General features: G+C 32.2%; 2 protein-coding genes across 4 annotated transcripts; both read right to left on the bottom strand.

Moving 5' to 3' along the window:
* Positions 1–1,673: 1,673 nt before the first annotated feature.
* Positions 1,674–5,381, bottom strand: LOC123226682 (protein WVD2-like 4). 3 transcript variants are annotated; one of them, XM_044651207.1, is made up of 9 exons: positions 5,240–5,381; positions 4,230–4,421; positions 3,731–4,126; positions 3,577–3,635; positions 3,359–3,436; positions 3,195–3,267; positions 3,033–3,104; positions 2,808–2,915; positions 1,674–2,306 (listed from the first exon to the last, which is right to left on the bottom strand). In XM_044651207.1, the coding sequence occupies exons 2-9, from the start codon at positions 4,383–4,385 to the stop codon at positions 1,860–1,862; spliced, it is 1,389 nt and encodes a 462-aa protein (XP_044507142.1). In that variant the 5' UTR covers positions 4,386–4,421; positions 5,240–5,381; the 3' UTR covers positions 1,674–1,859. The 3 variants fall into 3 exon arrangements, with proteins under 3 accessions (XP_044507142.1, XP_044507140.1, XP_044507139.1); XM_044651205.1 differs by having other exon boundaries at positions 5,117–5,377; XM_044651204.1 differs by having other exon boundaries at positions 5,149–5,377.
* Positions 5,382–13,882: 8,501 nt separating this feature from the next.
* LOC123226694 (calcium-dependent protein kinase 26-like) lies at positions 13,883–17,046 on the bottom strand. Its single transcript, XM_044651222.1, has 7 exons — positions 15,973–17,046; positions 15,570–15,713; positions 15,308–15,460; positions 14,951–15,066; positions 14,654–14,821; positions 14,314–14,538; positions 13,883–14,182 (listed from the first exon to the last, which is right to left on the bottom strand). The coding sequence occupies exons 1-7, from the start codon at positions 16,832–16,834 to the stop codon at positions 14,057–14,059; spliced, it is 1,794 nt and encodes a 597-aa protein (XP_044507157.1). The 5' UTR covers positions 16,835–17,046; the 3' UTR covers positions 13,883–14,056.

Here is a 17,046-nt window from a genome sequence, read left to right as displayed (position 1 = left end):
TTTTTCAAGTTGTAATCCTTAGAAGGGCATTCACTCAATGTGAATGGTTGTTTGCCCATTTAAAATATTCCTATGCAGCATTTTATTTGTTTAGTCCACTTGGCACAACGTGAATAGGAATGCATCTTTCATGCATGGTCATTTGACAACTGAAAATTCATATCTTTAATACTTAATCATTTCCAACAATATTAAATAACTTAATTAAGTGTAAAAAGATAGAAAAACCTTTGCTATGTACCTATGGGTGTCACACATCATCTTCATACCTGGTGAGGTGCAAAACAACAACAAACATAATGACATAAACACATATTTTATTTGCAAAGGACCATAAAATATCATCATGAAGAACACTCTTTACATTATCTACTTTCACAAAAGCGTTAGATTATGAGCTTCCCTCATTTATCATACTCAAGAAGAGATAATCAAGGATGATTTGTGAAGCATCTAAAAGAAAAATTCATTGAAGACTTACAAACATGACTCCTCTGTTTATAGACAAGATACATCCATCGTGGTAGTTCAAATGACAATGGAAGACGTGTCGGTCATACCATAATGCAAACAATACATGTCCAATCATATTCAACAAGAAAACTAAAGTGAAAAGATTGATAAACCAGTTAAAATGTACAAGATTATGATAACATTAGCTTGCATTATCCAAAAATATGATAAGATCTCCATGTGGCAACAAAACTCCTAGAGTTGCAGCAAAACTCTTATAGTTTTTGAAGTCCTCCACAAACTACAAGAACTGGGGGGCAAATGTTATGAGATAAAAAATGAATGGTACTAAATCAACCCTCTCTAAGTACAAACGGATGTAGCAGACAACAAATCAACTCTTCAACTCAAAATCTTAAAAATGAGCAACTAGACAATTTGAAATACGTAGAGGTTTTTTAGCTGTTATCAAAGAATGACATAGACTAGATCTTATATTACAACATCTTCATAATGGTATCTAATAAGATGCTAACTTTTACTTAAATGTCCTATCATCAATATTGATACAAATTCATCAATTTAAATTCAAAATAATGGGTTGAGTCTCGAAGAAAATGGACAATTTAAAAGACCCTTTTTCCCTCCAAAATAATCTATATATAAAGAAAAGGGGACGATAGGCAATAAGAAGAATTCATGTACTACACAAAGAGAGAAGTGAAAAATAGATAGAGAAAACAATATTGTATCATTTTTGTATTACATTACAAACTAGCGAAAACACTATAAACATCTGCATTCCAATCATTATATTAAACCACATAAAAGTTTTGTTATCGTATCTCTTCTTTTACTCAGTCTTCACTTATCTTCATATTAATTTTCATAAGTTTATAGTATACTTACCCAAGTGTTTTTAAACTTTTATCATTGCTAACATAACCTATCTTATGCATAACTTTAAATTACGAATAACTATTAGTGAAAAGAAAGTGCATCAGTAATATTTATTTATTTCATCTAGAAAATTTTAATAGCCAAGTCTACGTGTGTCTATCCAACAACGATGCACATTAAATATTAAAAATTTTAAAATGTTATAATTAGTTGGAAATACAAACAACCCTTTCGCAAAAGAAATCTTGTGCAAAGTTTTGGATCATCTTGGCAATTATATTTTGGATGGAACATTATTAGATTCTGACACTGACTCAACATAATCAATCAAAATTATTTATGCTCAATAAATGAATGCAATAATAGTCTTAACCTGCAGACCCTACATATATAACATCTCCAAAAGAATATAAAGTGTCATAAGCAACTTACAACATGCAACACTACAGACATCATTGAACTTCAAACTTTAAGAACCTAAAATACAATTGCTAGGACTCTTTTCTTCAACCTCCAACCATGACTTCGTCCGGCAGAATCTCAGTGTTGACAATCGGTCCATCACTAGGAGCAGGATGTTTCTGGTTTGCATCCTGGCATTCAGGATGGACCGAAGATTGGTTCTGGCTTTCTTCAGGTTTTCCACTGCATCCTTCCAGGTTTTTGTTCCCCACAGCTTTTGCGGTCTTCGGTTTTGACTTAATAGCCTTTGGTTCAGATTTCGCTCGTGCAGTATCCTGCGACTGAAATTTAGTTTGAGACTTCCTGATGGGAGTCTTCGAGGTGGTGGAGTCTTTGTTGAAATTTGTTGTGATCCCCTTGGTGGAATTGCTTGGTTCTTGGTTCACTTCTGGGCTAAGAGAAGACTCTCCATTTCCCAAAGAGCCGTCTTTTGCAGCAATCGAGCTCTTATTCCTCCCAAGCTTTGGCGATTTTGCACGTGTGGTTGGTATCTATGTCATAAAGACACATATTGAGTACAATGTTAATAAACAAAACAAACAAAAAAGGGTGCAAGAAAATTGAAAATTTGCTAGATATGCTTACAAAGGCAAGAACAAGTGTTTCTGAGTCGGCGTACACTTACATTCCTGTTTAAATCTTCATACTAATTGCAAATCTAGGCCCGTGACATGATGAACAAACAACATTACAACATCATGCTAGAACCAGTTTCGGCTTTAAAGATAATTCTTAGCTTCCTATCTTATCAATCGTTGTATTGAGTTGTTGGCTGTCAATCCTTCAGCCAACAACTATAACTTTCTATCAAAAAAAGAAAATGAAAGATGCAAAGTTTTGGTATATATAGAAGCTTTCAAGTCTAGCTGCAAATGACTTCATTTTGGCCGGGTTTTCAATTACAAACTTCTGGGAATTTTGTAATGCAGAAATCTTACTTTACACTATCTGTTCCATGGTTTATCACATAGATATAGAGAAATGTGAGGTACCTTCTTTAGTTCAACTTTTGGAGGAGGTTCCTTGTAAAAGCTTGGCATTGGCGCAGCTTTAAATGTCAAGCTCTTCCTCAGTAGCTTGATCTCTGCCTCCTGGTTTTCCTGAACAACGCCAAGCAATTTTAAAGATTAATCGGATTAACATGAACAAAAAACATAAAGGATAGACTAAGACAAAAAAATGTTCTTTCAAGCACAATGCAAGGTTAGTCACACTACCTTTGATTTTGCTTGCAAATTGCTTTTTTCCATTTCCTTGGCATGGATTTTCTCTTCTAGCTTTGAAAAGAACTGGTGAGCAAAGACCATAGCACAATTATTTTAGCATTCAGTATAATGAGGTAAATGCATTGGTAAAGAAATTGAATAAATATAGACAACCTCCTTTCGTTTTTCAGCACGTTCATCCAACATGAAGTTGAATCCTCTGCTGCTCCTCCGCCCAGTGGCACTCCTGTTTCAAGTACAGAAAACAATAGACTGATAAAAAAACGAACACTACAAAATAAGAAAACCAACACAAGGAGGTAAGATAAGAACAGTACGAGGTAGTGGAATGGGTATCGTCATCTTCTTTGTTCGAAAATGCAGTTGTTATAGGTTTTGAATTTTGATCAACTGATCTGCAATCACGTAAGATGTGATACAATTATAATAGACAGACGTCTCTTTTTACTTAAGTTTCTAAAAATTATTTAGCATAATGTCAGCTACTGATAGAAGAAGATTGGCATATCTATGCAATAGATGAAGAAGACTTAACTGGGAAACTTCAGGTGGAGGACATTTAGCAGCTGCATTCACTGCATCTGATTTCACCGGCTGATAAGCAAACACAAAAATGATTAAATTAAACAGAAGTTTACTGTATGTCATATGGAAAAGATGAAGGAAGAAATGAGAACATAAAAGCTTACTGCAGGTTTGTGAATGCTGGCATGAGATGCTAAACTAGTCCGCCTGGAAGAAACTCCACTGTTTGTATTCATTTCCCTTGAGTCCATTCCAGTGGATGCCCGTCTGTTGGATTGATTCGAATGGGAAACTGAAGTGACTGTTTGATTGACCCCAGAACCCTGAGCTTTTGCCCCATTTGCTCGTGCATTTTTTGTTGCGTTCTTCACTGGGTGTCCATCAATGCTCCTCTTCATACCATCTGGACGAGCTCCTCTTGCTGGATACGAAAGACTCTGAGAAAGGACTGGCTTCTGGATATGAGTAAACGGAGCTCCGCCTTTCAGATCTGTTTTATCCTTGGCCATTTTACAGGTTTTTGAATTACCACCATTAGTAATGCCAGGTTCCTGAAAACACTGATACACAAAAACAAATTCAAAAGACATACTTTTTATATGACAATAACTAGTCACAATCGAACAGATCAACAGAAGAAAATGAACAAAAGATTCAAGGTACCTTCTTCAAGGGTTTTGAGATTTTACTTTCTGAAACACCTTCACCATCTTTTGCATTCTGTTTTTCTTTCTCTGTTTCAAGAGCAGACCCTTCTACTTGAATTTTCGCGGTCACAGCATTCTCCTCCTCCATCACAACACCATTATCAGACTCCATTCTTTAACAGAATGTTACAGGAAAGAAAACCAAGACCTGAAAATTTGCAATTGCTATACCACCTTAAAGGTTGCCTTAGTGAAAATGTTGAGTGACTTGAAACAATCACCAGAAACACAGTTAATGTGATATTCTTTTCCCATGTGTATCAAATTAATTTCTATTTTTCTGGTTGCTAAAAGATCCAAAAATCAATCTTACACATCAGGAATCAAAACTAACACAATTAATAACTTAAGATTCAAACTTTCATTCCCACTTTAGGTCACATTATCTCCAAATCAAACAAGAACTCACATTAGAGATCCAACAACTTGAACAAGAAAACAAAGCAAAAACTTAGTTTTGTTCACTAAAACTTAATTAAGCAGAATCTAAAAATAAAAAATTCAAGTAATTGGAACCCAAGAAAGACCATGAATTGAAATTTCAACAATTAGCTTAAACTCAAATTCATCCATAATTTGCATATTTTTCCACTTGAATTCTATATCATTCTACTTCACATAAAAAGACAAACCCAATTTAAGAAGAATATCAAGATTCTACAGTCATTTCTTTCTCATTTCTGAGGAATCAAAGAATAGGAAAAGCATTGAATTTCAAAAAGATCCAACAGAACTCATCATCAAGAACACCAATTCAGAAGAAGTTGGCAAACTAAACTATTCTAAAAACCTTTAAAGATTCAAAATTCAACCAACCCCACATAAAAAAACACTCCAAATTACCATCTTGCATCACAAAACTTAAAAAAAATAACCTTGTGAACCGAGTCTGAAGCAATGAACTAAAATAAAACAAACTGAAACAGGGCAATGGTGAAGAGATCGAAAAGGTAGAATTTTGAATACTTTTTTGTTGTCTGAAGATTAATCAAGATGGGATTGTGAAAGAAGGTTGATGAGGTGAGTAAGTGGTAATCAGTGTGTGTTCTGAGAGCTTGAAGAAGACAATGGCATAGAAGTAAGCCAATGGGGTTGGCAATGGGAACTCTTCAATGAAGTAGATTTGCATAGTAGAGGTTGAGTGATGGAAGATGTGGAATTACTAAAATGCACCTGGCATGATTGGGGGTGGTTTTGTCATTTTCTGAAATTATGAATGTTGGGCAGGGGGTATGAAATTTGACACCCGTAAATGGTGGGTGAATAACAAGGTGAAATTTTGATTAGACAAAGTTGACTTCAAATATTTAAAAAAAAAAAAAAGAAAATTGGATTGAGTTTGAAAAATAAACGATATTTCGGAAAATTTTTAAGAGTAATTCACCTCAAAATATTTTGAGTCAAATGTCATCAAATTGGATTCGAATTAAATCATATCTAATCACGAACTGATTCAAGTTTAATTTAGATTTTTTTATAACAAAGTTAACGCAAACTTAAATTAAATTCAAACTTATCAAAAGTATCATCAAAAAATCATTAACAAAATAAATGTAATAATTGATGAGATAAATAGTGTTATGCGGTGGGTCGAATGGTATCATTGATGGATAAATAATATCATCAAAAAAAAATTTGAATTAAATTTAAACTGAATTACTTAAATTTAATTAAAGTATTAAAGTGCATTTTAAGAATTTGATCATAAAATCTTACAAATATAACTTTCCCATTAATATATACCCATAATTACAACATAAATTTACATACCTAAAACAGAATAGAAAATGATATAAAAACCTTTTTTTAAATAAATAATAAAAAAAATCATTTCTAAAATTTAAAAAATGTGTGAAATTATGGGATATTTTTCAAGAATCAATTATACATGCATATATTTTGATGGACTAATTTAAAAAAAAATGAGCAATGCTATGTGTACCTATTTTTGGTACACAATTCATGTACACAGTGATGTGTCATTATGTAATTAGTTGATTTTAAAATATATGTAATCATATAATAAAGAAATATCCAATTACATGATAATATCTCATTTGTGTATACAAATTGTATATAAAAAATGGGTACATATAATTTTATTGAAAAAAAATCTCCCAAATTTTAGTTACCTTTCTCTTATTTTACACTCTTTCAATATTTGATGTTTGGTGAAGATAATTAATCAGAAAATATCTCTCACATTGAAGATAATAAAAAATCTCTCTGAAATTATGTAAAACAAAAAAAATTATATGAAAATAAAGTTGACTTGTTAAGTTTTCTAAATTAATTATAGTCGTTCATACTTTTGTTAAAACTTTTATCTTTATACTAATAATACAGAGGAAACTCCGTATATAAGAGAATATATATTTAAGTTTTCTTTGATTATATATCAAAATCATACTCTTGATTTACTTGATTAAGTGATTGTAAGATCGATCATTGTATTTAGAGTTTGTCATGTATAGTGTGATTGGTTCAATCCGATAGTAACGATCCCGTTTGAATGGGTTCATCCTAAAAAAAAAAAAAATAATTAGATTAAATTATATTGTAATTAAAATTAATTAAATAACTAGTTGGTAGCCTCTCAAAATCAAATCTCAATTGCAATCAAAAGCTCGGATTGTTCAAAGATTGCACAGCCGATCAACTTTATCACTTCTCATAATTTTTTCTTTTAATTTTTAACATTATAACAATAAATAAATAATATATCAATTTAATCAAATTCTGTTATATATTTAAACTATGGCAGAAAAAGTACTTGGTGAGAGTAAAATCCTTAATTTAAGAGATTGAAAATAGAAGATAAGGGCAAAACGGTCAATAATGAAAAACAAATGATTGGATACAACAGATAGCACTGTTTGAGAACGTGGGTAGAAGGATTTGTTATAATCTGAGGGGCTTTTTCATGCAAACCCCTTGAGGGATTATTTAAGATAAACCCAAACTTTTTGAAGATTATTAAAAGCCCCCTTGAGATGGGGGTGACTTTTAAGGATTTCATCTAGGGCGTGTACAATTCAGTTTAAATTATAAAATCAAAATGAACTATATAAAAATTATGGTTTGGCTTGTACAATGGTTCGGTTTGGATTGATCAATTTTTAAAGTTTTTAATTTGAGTTACGATTTAGATAATTTTTAAACAAAAAACCATACACTGTATTGTTTTAAAATAAATATATAAAACCATATTTAATAGAATTTTTTAATAAACAAGTAGGTGTATAACTATTGTATATATATTTATATTTATTTTTTATATTTATATTATGTTTTTTAAAATTATAATTCAGTTAATTTTATTAAATAATATATATCTAAAAACAAATTATTTAATAAATTCAAACTATAATATAAATTAAAAAAATCATATTTTTTTAATTTAATTTAAGACTTAAAATGGTTTAATTTGTTTGAAATTTTTCAAATTATCTTTTTTGTTTAATTTAAAAAAACTTTTAGATCATATCAAATTGAGTCATGTACACTAATATTTCTGGAGGCCTTTTGTCATGCCCAAAATATTGGGTTAGGTTAAATTTTAAAAATTAAAAAGGGTCTAATAAATATTGGTGAAGTGTGTGGACAACGGACATTCCGGTGACAAACGGGTGTCTCTCCAATAGTTTCATTTGCTGACGTGGCAAGACATTCAAACATGATTGGTTTCACGTCAGGCCAACCTTAACTTCTGACCCCACCTTTACCAACTGCGCGTGAGCTGTCAATAACGTTGGTTGAAGTACCAAGAGTAATACAAACAGAAATCCTAGTGGCCTTGACAGATAATCTCAGCCGTCTGATTCTACCCAATCGTTTTCCACGTTGTTGTTGACCTCTGGATTTTGTGGGTATGCGTTGTATTCAAGTTCAGGGTTGGCTTGAAGTGTCATCTTGATCATGTCTTCATAACGTGCACACGCGCTTCCACGATTTTGATCGAATATAATTTGTAATATTTCAATCAACTAGGAAGTCTTGTGTACACACATCCGACATGCCATTGTGCCGGTCTCATGTCCATCTCGACAGGCGAAACAGAGTAACAAGGAGGTTCCTGTATGCCATGAGCTGTAATATAATAGAAGGCCAAAAGACTTATTTCTACCCAAGGTTTGTTGAAAACCCAAACAATTACTTATTAAGTAATAAAAATTCGAATTTTTATTAACAAGATATTAAAATTAATAGAATCAGTTAGTTTCAATGACAAAATTATTATTTAATTATAATATATTAAAAATAATAAAATTTTATCTCCTTTGTCCACTTGGTTTAGAAAACTAACAATTTCTTACAATACTAAACTTTAAAAAGTTCTATTTTTCTATTTAAGGTTTTATTATTTTCCTTCCTTTTCTGGTGATCAGACTCTAGACATGACTGCCTTCATCCCATCTTTCTCCCTTTGTCGTTGACAATGAAGGTCGATGACAAACGAAGAAATGTTAGCGTATGACAAATATAAGATGACTCGTCCAAAGCCAAATCATTGAATCGGCTCTAAATGACGATGCTCCCCTTTGGTGATCAATGATGCATTGACGAAGGAGGAAGGAGATGGTCGATTCATTGATGCTCATTTTCAGCCGACAACGTTGGTGTTCACACAAGGAACGTCATGGTTCTTTTCTTCAAGTTTCTTTTTTTGATTTGCTCATAACACTATCAATTTTCTTTGTCAGTCGTAGATGAAGGGAGTAGTTGCTGGAGTTTCTTGGAATTCTTCATCAATCGAAGATGAGGGGAGAAGTTGCTAATGTTGTTTGTGAAAATGGTGGAAGACAAGATGCAAGTGTAATATTTCTAAGCATTGGGGGGTGGCTGAAGATAAAATTTTAAATAATATAAAACCCTACAATAAGGGTAAAATAATAATTTTCAATTAAATTAACGGATTTTGATGGCAAATGGATATTTGAATTTTCAAAAGTTAACAAATATAAGTTTAGAGATTCAACAAACCTTGGGTAGGAACCATGAATATAGTAATAGGGTCTTTATTTGTCCACACAAAGACAACCATGAACATATGAATGTGTGAAAAGGTGCTTAGGGCTCAAGTGATTACTAGAGCATCTTAATTTTTGTGAATGTGTTTCAAGAAAGATAGAGAGAAAATTTCTCTTGAATGATTCACTCCTTGTGCACTTAGACTCTAATCCATCTTCCAATAATTACATTCTAACCCCAAAATAGTTGGAATATTATCATTTGACTCTAATGGGGTAATCCTATTCAATTAGGTCCAATAATAAGCAAGATATTCATCATGATATAACTGGATCCATATTTACTTATTAATAAAGCTCTAAATCATGGTGTTCATATGTGATTCACTTTATATGTAAGTAACCCATAATATTTTAATCATGACTATCAACCCTCTATTGTGTGTAATTTATAGGTTCTTTATCATATAAAAAATGAATAAATTCATGATTAATTTACAATTAATCATAATTTATTCATAAACCATGAACGATCTCTAATAAGATATTATGACTTCCTAATCGATAAAGAAACAATGAAAGACTAATGTTAACTTTTCAATGATATAATTGTTGTGCATTCAAGTCCTTTAATCAACTGACATCTCATCAAATGTAACACCTACATGTGCGTTTCAAAGGCAAAATGGTCTTTGTGCATGCTTTAATGATTATATGTAAATGTGGAGTAAGTTAAAAATTGAAATAAATGTTTTTATTAAAATTTTAAGTTAATGAACAACTATACATAAAGGGTGCACACTATGCATCCAATGCCACTTTAATAGGGTGGATAATGTGCCACGATATAATTTTTGAAAGAACGCATAATCATGCATGCCTAGGATGCATGCCTGTGCAATCCACTATGAAAAAAGTCTTTAAATAAGACATGTTATAACACCTTTGAGGGATTTCAGCCCATAATTTTTATACATGTTATTATCCCCTTGAGAGAGAGAAATTTGATTTATGTGATTTTGGTGACGTTGATTGTTCTAACATCAGAGGAGTGGTATTTCAATTTTTCAAAAGGTGTAGAATGGCAACAAAACATCTAACAATGCATCCAAGTAATAATAAGAAATTTTAGGTCTTGTTATTATATTTATACGTGCTTAGATGTTTAAGTTGTGATATGAAAGTGTAGTTGGGCGTTTTGATTAGTTTTTCATGATGAAATATGTGTTTAACAAAAATGATGAATGATTTAATAAAGACATGGGAATGAGTATAGTCATGGTATGCATGTTAAATTATATAATCTTTGTATTGAAGAGAGGTAAGAAAGAAGATAAATTAGGTTGATATGGTTAATTAGATTGATGTAAAGATTGATTTGTGATGGTTTTTCTATATGTTTATATTCTAGATGAAAGTGTTGGCGTGAAATCTGTAGGAAAATACCCTGAAATTATGGTTGCAGACATGCATGTGTGGTCATCCCAAGGACAAACATAACTTTGACATACATATAATTTTATGATCCATACATCACGTACAATCGTGCAAAAAGGTATGCACACCTAGAAGCCTAACACCTTAAGTTTTTCAATAGCAAGCAAATGCTCATACAAAGGACATACACATCCATCTATGACATGTAGACTAGGTCATGATAAATGATCATATAAAAAGGGTGTATGGTTGTTTACAAAGTAAAATGACAAAATTACCTCAGGATTTTAGCATAGTCATGAGGAAGAAGAAGGTAGTCGTTCATGGGAAATGATTTATGCCTATGCATAAAGACATTCATGCCTATACGTAATGTCATAACTAGTAGTACCCTACCAACTTATTTGGAAAGTCATAGTGAAACTCATCTATCACTCATTTTCCCTCTAAAAAGGACTCTAACTATTCTTTTGCCATGCTAAAACAAATGTCTCTATTCTCACTAGCTTAAAGAAAATTGAACACATCAATATCTATATAATTAAAGATTCTCAAGATTGAGTAACTAATCGTGTTATAAGCCGGTGATAATATTCCTTTGATCAACAAGAAAACAAGACTATTAAAAGACCTATAGAAATAAAACGAGAAGAAGACTTTGTGAAATGTAAGAAACTTGAACCAACCTTCTCACCACTTGTGGCCAGGACAAAGGAGCAAATATGAGCCAATCATAGTCATTTAGTCTAACCCTCAAACACATGTTGGTCATCTTGTGATGTAAATAGCGTAATACCAATCACATTTCTTATGAGAGTAGAACAATTGGATTGATATGCGGCTTAAAACATATAGAGTCATTATGATGTCAGCTAGCATGTCCTTACCATGAAGACATGGAAGTCTCCACATGGAAGTAACCCATGCATGAATAATAATGATCAAATTTTTTATGTCCCTCTTATACTCTGAGAACTGGAGACAATTATTATATATTATTCTCCAACTTGCAAGATATGTACCCAAAGGAGCACCTCCTTAAAGTTTGAGCCATCTTGACCAATGATCAATTACAACACTAACAATCAAGAAGGACAGGTTGGTATTTTAGCTTGAGACAATGAGAAGACCTTCACTTAGCGAGGAATTTATTCAAAATCTCTTACAAAGATTTTCTTATATCTCATTTGTGACAATAAAGAGAAGTTATTTTTATATTTCCAATCAAGATGCTTATGATATTATAATATGAATAAATATTTAAAATCATATTTGAACTAAGAATATTCTAATTATCTTAATTTAAATGTAATTTCTTCTCATCAGTCTTATAAATATAAGAACCTCCTTATAGAGAAAGGGAAAAAATCATAACTAAAGATTAGACATTCTAAGACTAAGTGTTATCTATCTATACACTAGAACATTTACTATTTATTGTATCAATTCTCTATAAAATGCACATTTGTTAGTAGCTTCACCATAGACATAAGCTTCCAATATTAAGTCAAATCACACTTGAAATTTTACGTCTTATTCTCTTTATTTTACACTTTGTTTTTTTTTTTTTTTATATCCATATTGCATCATCGTAAACATTGATGTCTTATCCTAATTTAATCGTTAATATCATAGTCTAATTTGTATAAGACATTTAAAATGCATGCATCAATTGATTAAAAAAAATCACATCAATACAAACATACCCTAATATTTTTTATTTGAATATTATTTAATTAAAGCTCATTCCAATTAGAATTTTGTTAACTTTCTTTGTACTCTTCATTTTTTGAACAAAATAGATGGCTAAATGCTTCTTGTTTCCTATCTCTCTATCATTGAGTATTTTTCTTTGCAAAATTTTCAGTAAGAAGAATTAGTGATACTACATGTATTTATAATATTTATAAACATATGCGCAAAAAATGAATGTTTTATTATATAATTGAAAGTTATTTTATCTTTAATTTAATTATATAAGTGTTTGTATCCATTGTTAATATACGAAATATTGTTGACAAAGAAATGCAAAAATAGACACCAAAACAAAAATGGTAAAAAATAAAAGAGCAATAATAGACCTAACAATTGAATTTAGAGGTTGAAACTGGGCCAGGCGACGTTTGGTACCTATCACCCAGCATATTCCTGACAGTTTTGGGCTCAATTTGTTAATTAATCTCTCTAGAGAAGAATAATGTAGGAGATGATAGGCCCTACTGATTTATTGTGTGTTATTGTGTCATTTTGCTTATAACCCAATGCTCCCAGTTTGAATGTTAGAAGAGACACAACCCTACCTGAAAATTTTGATGTAACCTTTTTTTTTTTTTAAGTAATTCAAATTGAAATTTTACAAATGTGATAGAGATTCAAATCTAGAAATTCTCCTTGAAAGTTTGTTATGTAACTTATATATTATAGAACAATCATATCTAATTCAACAAATATTGTTTAGTTTTTGTATTGAGTTTTTTTTTTTCAAATAAAATCCTCATAGCTTTATTTTTAGGCAACAAATTATTTCAACCGGTATGTTGGAAGACACATCCCTTACCCACAAATCATGATAAAGTTGGTGGTTTAAGGGAGCACAAACTATTAGTTTTTATGAGTATGTTATTGATTTATAGTTGTTAAATGGAAAACATTGATGCAAACAGTATTAATATTCAAGATTATCTTAAGATATATTTGTAAAATTGGTGAAACATTAAAACTTTTATTGAGAAGGCTTAGATTTGAACCTCATTTATACTTGCAAAACCTTGATTTGAATTTCTTAAAAGAAAAAAAAAAAAAACTTGAGAGATGATAAAAAGGTCACAAATAATGCCTATTTTATGAATCTATCAATTTATAGCTTGACTACATTATCCCTGCAAAAGCAAAATGTTCTGCAGCTTTCATTGTCTCAGTAGCACTTGTTCATTTTTCACATCAGAACACACCCAATACAGACAAAGAATTGCCTTGTCTTTAGAAATATTATGAAAATTACTACTGCTATTCAAATCACTACTGTCTTTATCATTAAAAACATCAATTATAGCATTGTAATGCTTCCTCTTTCATCAAAAGGAAAAAATAGGTATTCCATATATATATATATATATATATATATCAGACAACCCCATGTGAAGGTTCTGTGGCCAGAAATAAGGGTGATAAGAGAAAAAAGAAGATAAAGAAGAGAAGCAAATACACTTAATCAAATATTTCATTTGCATATGACATAAGAATTTGTATGTACATTAGATGGCTAAATGAATCTATTATTCCCTGGCACTAAAAATTCTAAACCTGAAAAGTGTTGATTATGATCCTGAAAATCAACCTAAAAGTAATAATGAAAAAAGAAACCTCACTAAATTTGTCAACAAACTTGTAATGCCTCCCTAAATCCAATGCCAAAGCCTCTACTATGTTCACTCTTCTTGCTCAATTCACTGTTGCTCCTTTGCATCATAGCCACAAATTCACTGTAATCTATTCGCCCATCCTGGAAATTGAAATAATCATTTGATTATTGAACATTGTATCAGAATCTTAAAACTCACATGCTGTGTAACTTGAATGACAAGTTAATGAGAATAAATGAAAATGAGCTGATGACAAAATAAAAATGCTTACGTTATCTTGATCAACCTCTCCAATCATATCTTGTAAGTGAGTATCATCTACTCCAAATTCCTTACAGGCTTGTTGAACTTCATCTGGAGTGATATAGCCACTGCCATCTTTGTCAAAATATGAAAATGCTGCAAAGAGATGATCTTCCTGGTTGACTTTGGTTAAATGCAATGTTGCGGCGATGAATTCTCCATAATCGATCGTGCCACTGTTGTCAACATCAGCCTGCAAATTCAGCAGATAGAGCAATGTTAAAAGCTATTTTATCACTTTGGTTTGGCAGATGATAGTACTATGAAATTGATGCAACTTTTGGAAATGGATCTCAATTTTTACTTACAGATTTCATTAGATTATGGATTTCAGACTCATCCAGATTAGCACCACATCTTTTCAGACCAATTTTAAGTTCTTCAAATGTGATATGACCACTATTGTCTGTGTCAATCATTTTGAACATTTCTTTTAGTCCAGCAATTTCTTCCTCTGAGAGGCTCTCTGCAATTACCTGAAATCCAAAGAAAGATATTAACTTGATTTGTTTATTCACAATATCCGATTTTAAGATAAAATTTGTATCATACTAGGAAGAGTTTGCGTATGGGTTTTGGCATATGATATATATGCAGAAACTTACTCTTAGAGCCATTTTCTTTAGCTTGTTCATAGCAGAAAACTGCTTCAAGCGGGTTAAGACAGCAGAATCAAGAGGCTTGTCTGGAGCAACTCCATTTTCCTGAACCCAAGGATGGCCTGCAAGAAACCAAAACAAACATTACTTTTGGGCTGCAACAATGAATCGGCTAGTTGGATTGAGCATTTGACAATCAAAATGCAGTAAAAAAGAAGGTCAAGGTCAATTTGCCACTGCTTATCTCAAGCATCTGAAACAAATTAGCGTTTCTGGAAAGAACTTTCCCTATTTTATTCCTGAGTGTTGCAAACTAGTCCTTTATGTCTCAATGCATAATATAGAAAGTAAACTGTAACTTACACAGAACTTCATGTACCGTCAACCGCTTTTTGGGGTCTCGAACAAGCATTCTCCCAACTAAATCTTTTGCACCTTCAGAGATACTAGGCCAGGGATTCGATGTGAAGTCAAGGTCACCGTGCAGAACTTCTTCAAATATCTCATTCTCAGTTTCTGGAAAACAAAGAGTTCACAAGATGACCAGTTAGTCATAACAGGTAAAAAGTATGATCACAATATAATGACTAAATTCATCAAACAGCAGAGATCTCAAGGCTCTCACCACCCCAAAATGGAGGAACACCACATAATAGAATATAAATCATGACACCAGCACTCCAAACGTCTGCTTCTTGACCATAATGCTTGCGCAACACTTCAGGTGCGACGTAATATGGACTTCCAACCACGTCAGTAAAAATGTCCCCTGAAATGTAAGCCCCTCAATGATGAAATTGATACAGCAATCATAGATGACAAGCATTGCATGCATCTTAAACTCTTTTCAGTCTATGCATACAACATTAACCAGTGTAGCCATCCAAGGGAACGCAAATAGTTCATAAAATCAATAAAAATTGCCAACAACATTCAAATTTTCCGAAAATTTCATAAGCAAATTTACTCACACTCATAAACGTAAAGACAATCAAGGTGAAAGGTAAAGTTTCAGAATGACTGCATACCGGGCTTGAAGAATATTGATAATCCGAAGTCTATTGCCTTGAGAGGTGATTCCTCCTCCTCATTGACGAACAGGAAATTCTCAGGCTTAAGATCACGATGCATAACCCCTAAAGAGTGGCAGGTTTCTACAAAACCAACTATAGTCCTAGCTAGTTGAGCTGCTTTTCTTTCAGTATAATGCCCCCTCTGAACAATCCTATCAAATAGCTCCCCACCTTGGCACAACTCCATCACAACATGAACAGCGACAGAGTCCTCATAAGCCCCTTTGATTGTAACCACATTAGAATGACCTGCTAAATGATGCATGATCTGAACTTCCCTCCTCACATCTTCCACATCATCAATTGTGAGCAATTTCCTCTTTGCAATTGACTTGCAAGCATACTCTTTTCCAGTCCCTTTCTCTGTAACGAGAAAAGTAGTCCCAAATTGTCCACTTCCTAGCTTTTGCCCCAAGTTATAGTGCTCCTTCAGGTGACATGTTTTCGTTTGCAGAACTGAATCTGTGCAAAGCCCTGCACTCGCCATTCTCCTCACTTTGTGAGGCCTCTTTGGTTTTGCAGGATCATCAGGCCTAATATTCTCATGATCCTGCTTCTTTATTGAAGTCTTTTGCATAGATTTCTTAGTCAGTTGCTTAACCTCTAAGTTAGCTTCTTTAACTATCTTCATTGGTGATGGAGGCTTCTGTGAATTATCACTATGGTCTTCAGATTCTTTAGTCACAGATTTTTTTTTAACTCTTCTTTTCTTGGGATGATATATGAATTCAAATGTTGATTTCGACCACCAAAGTGAGTTCGAAATTGGTTGATGAATACAATCCTTTAAAGGCCTTGCAACACAATGATTTCCCATTTAAAAAAAGCCAAGTCTCCACACTATATTCTTTTTGACACAAAAACAAACAGTTTCAAATCACACAATTACTACAGCACCAACAACAGCAAAAACAAAAACAACCTCATCTCCAATCTCCCAAAAGGGTCCAAAATTCTGTATCTATAACATTAAAATGAACCCTCTTTGAGCAAATTCTCACAAATGCATATAAAAAATATATAAATTAA

Source organism: Mangifera indica, chromosome 10 (assembly GCF_011075055.1).
Source record: "Mangifera indica cultivar Alphonso chromosome 10, CATAS_Mindica_2.1, whole genome shotgun sequence".
Taxonomy (NCBI): domain Eukaryota; kingdom Viridiplantae; phylum Streptophyta; class Magnoliopsida; order Sapindales; family Anacardiaceae; genus Mangifera; species Mangifera indica.
The sequence above is the reverse complement of the archived record's forward strand: the minus strand, read 5'-3'. Positions and strand labels throughout refer to the sequence as shown.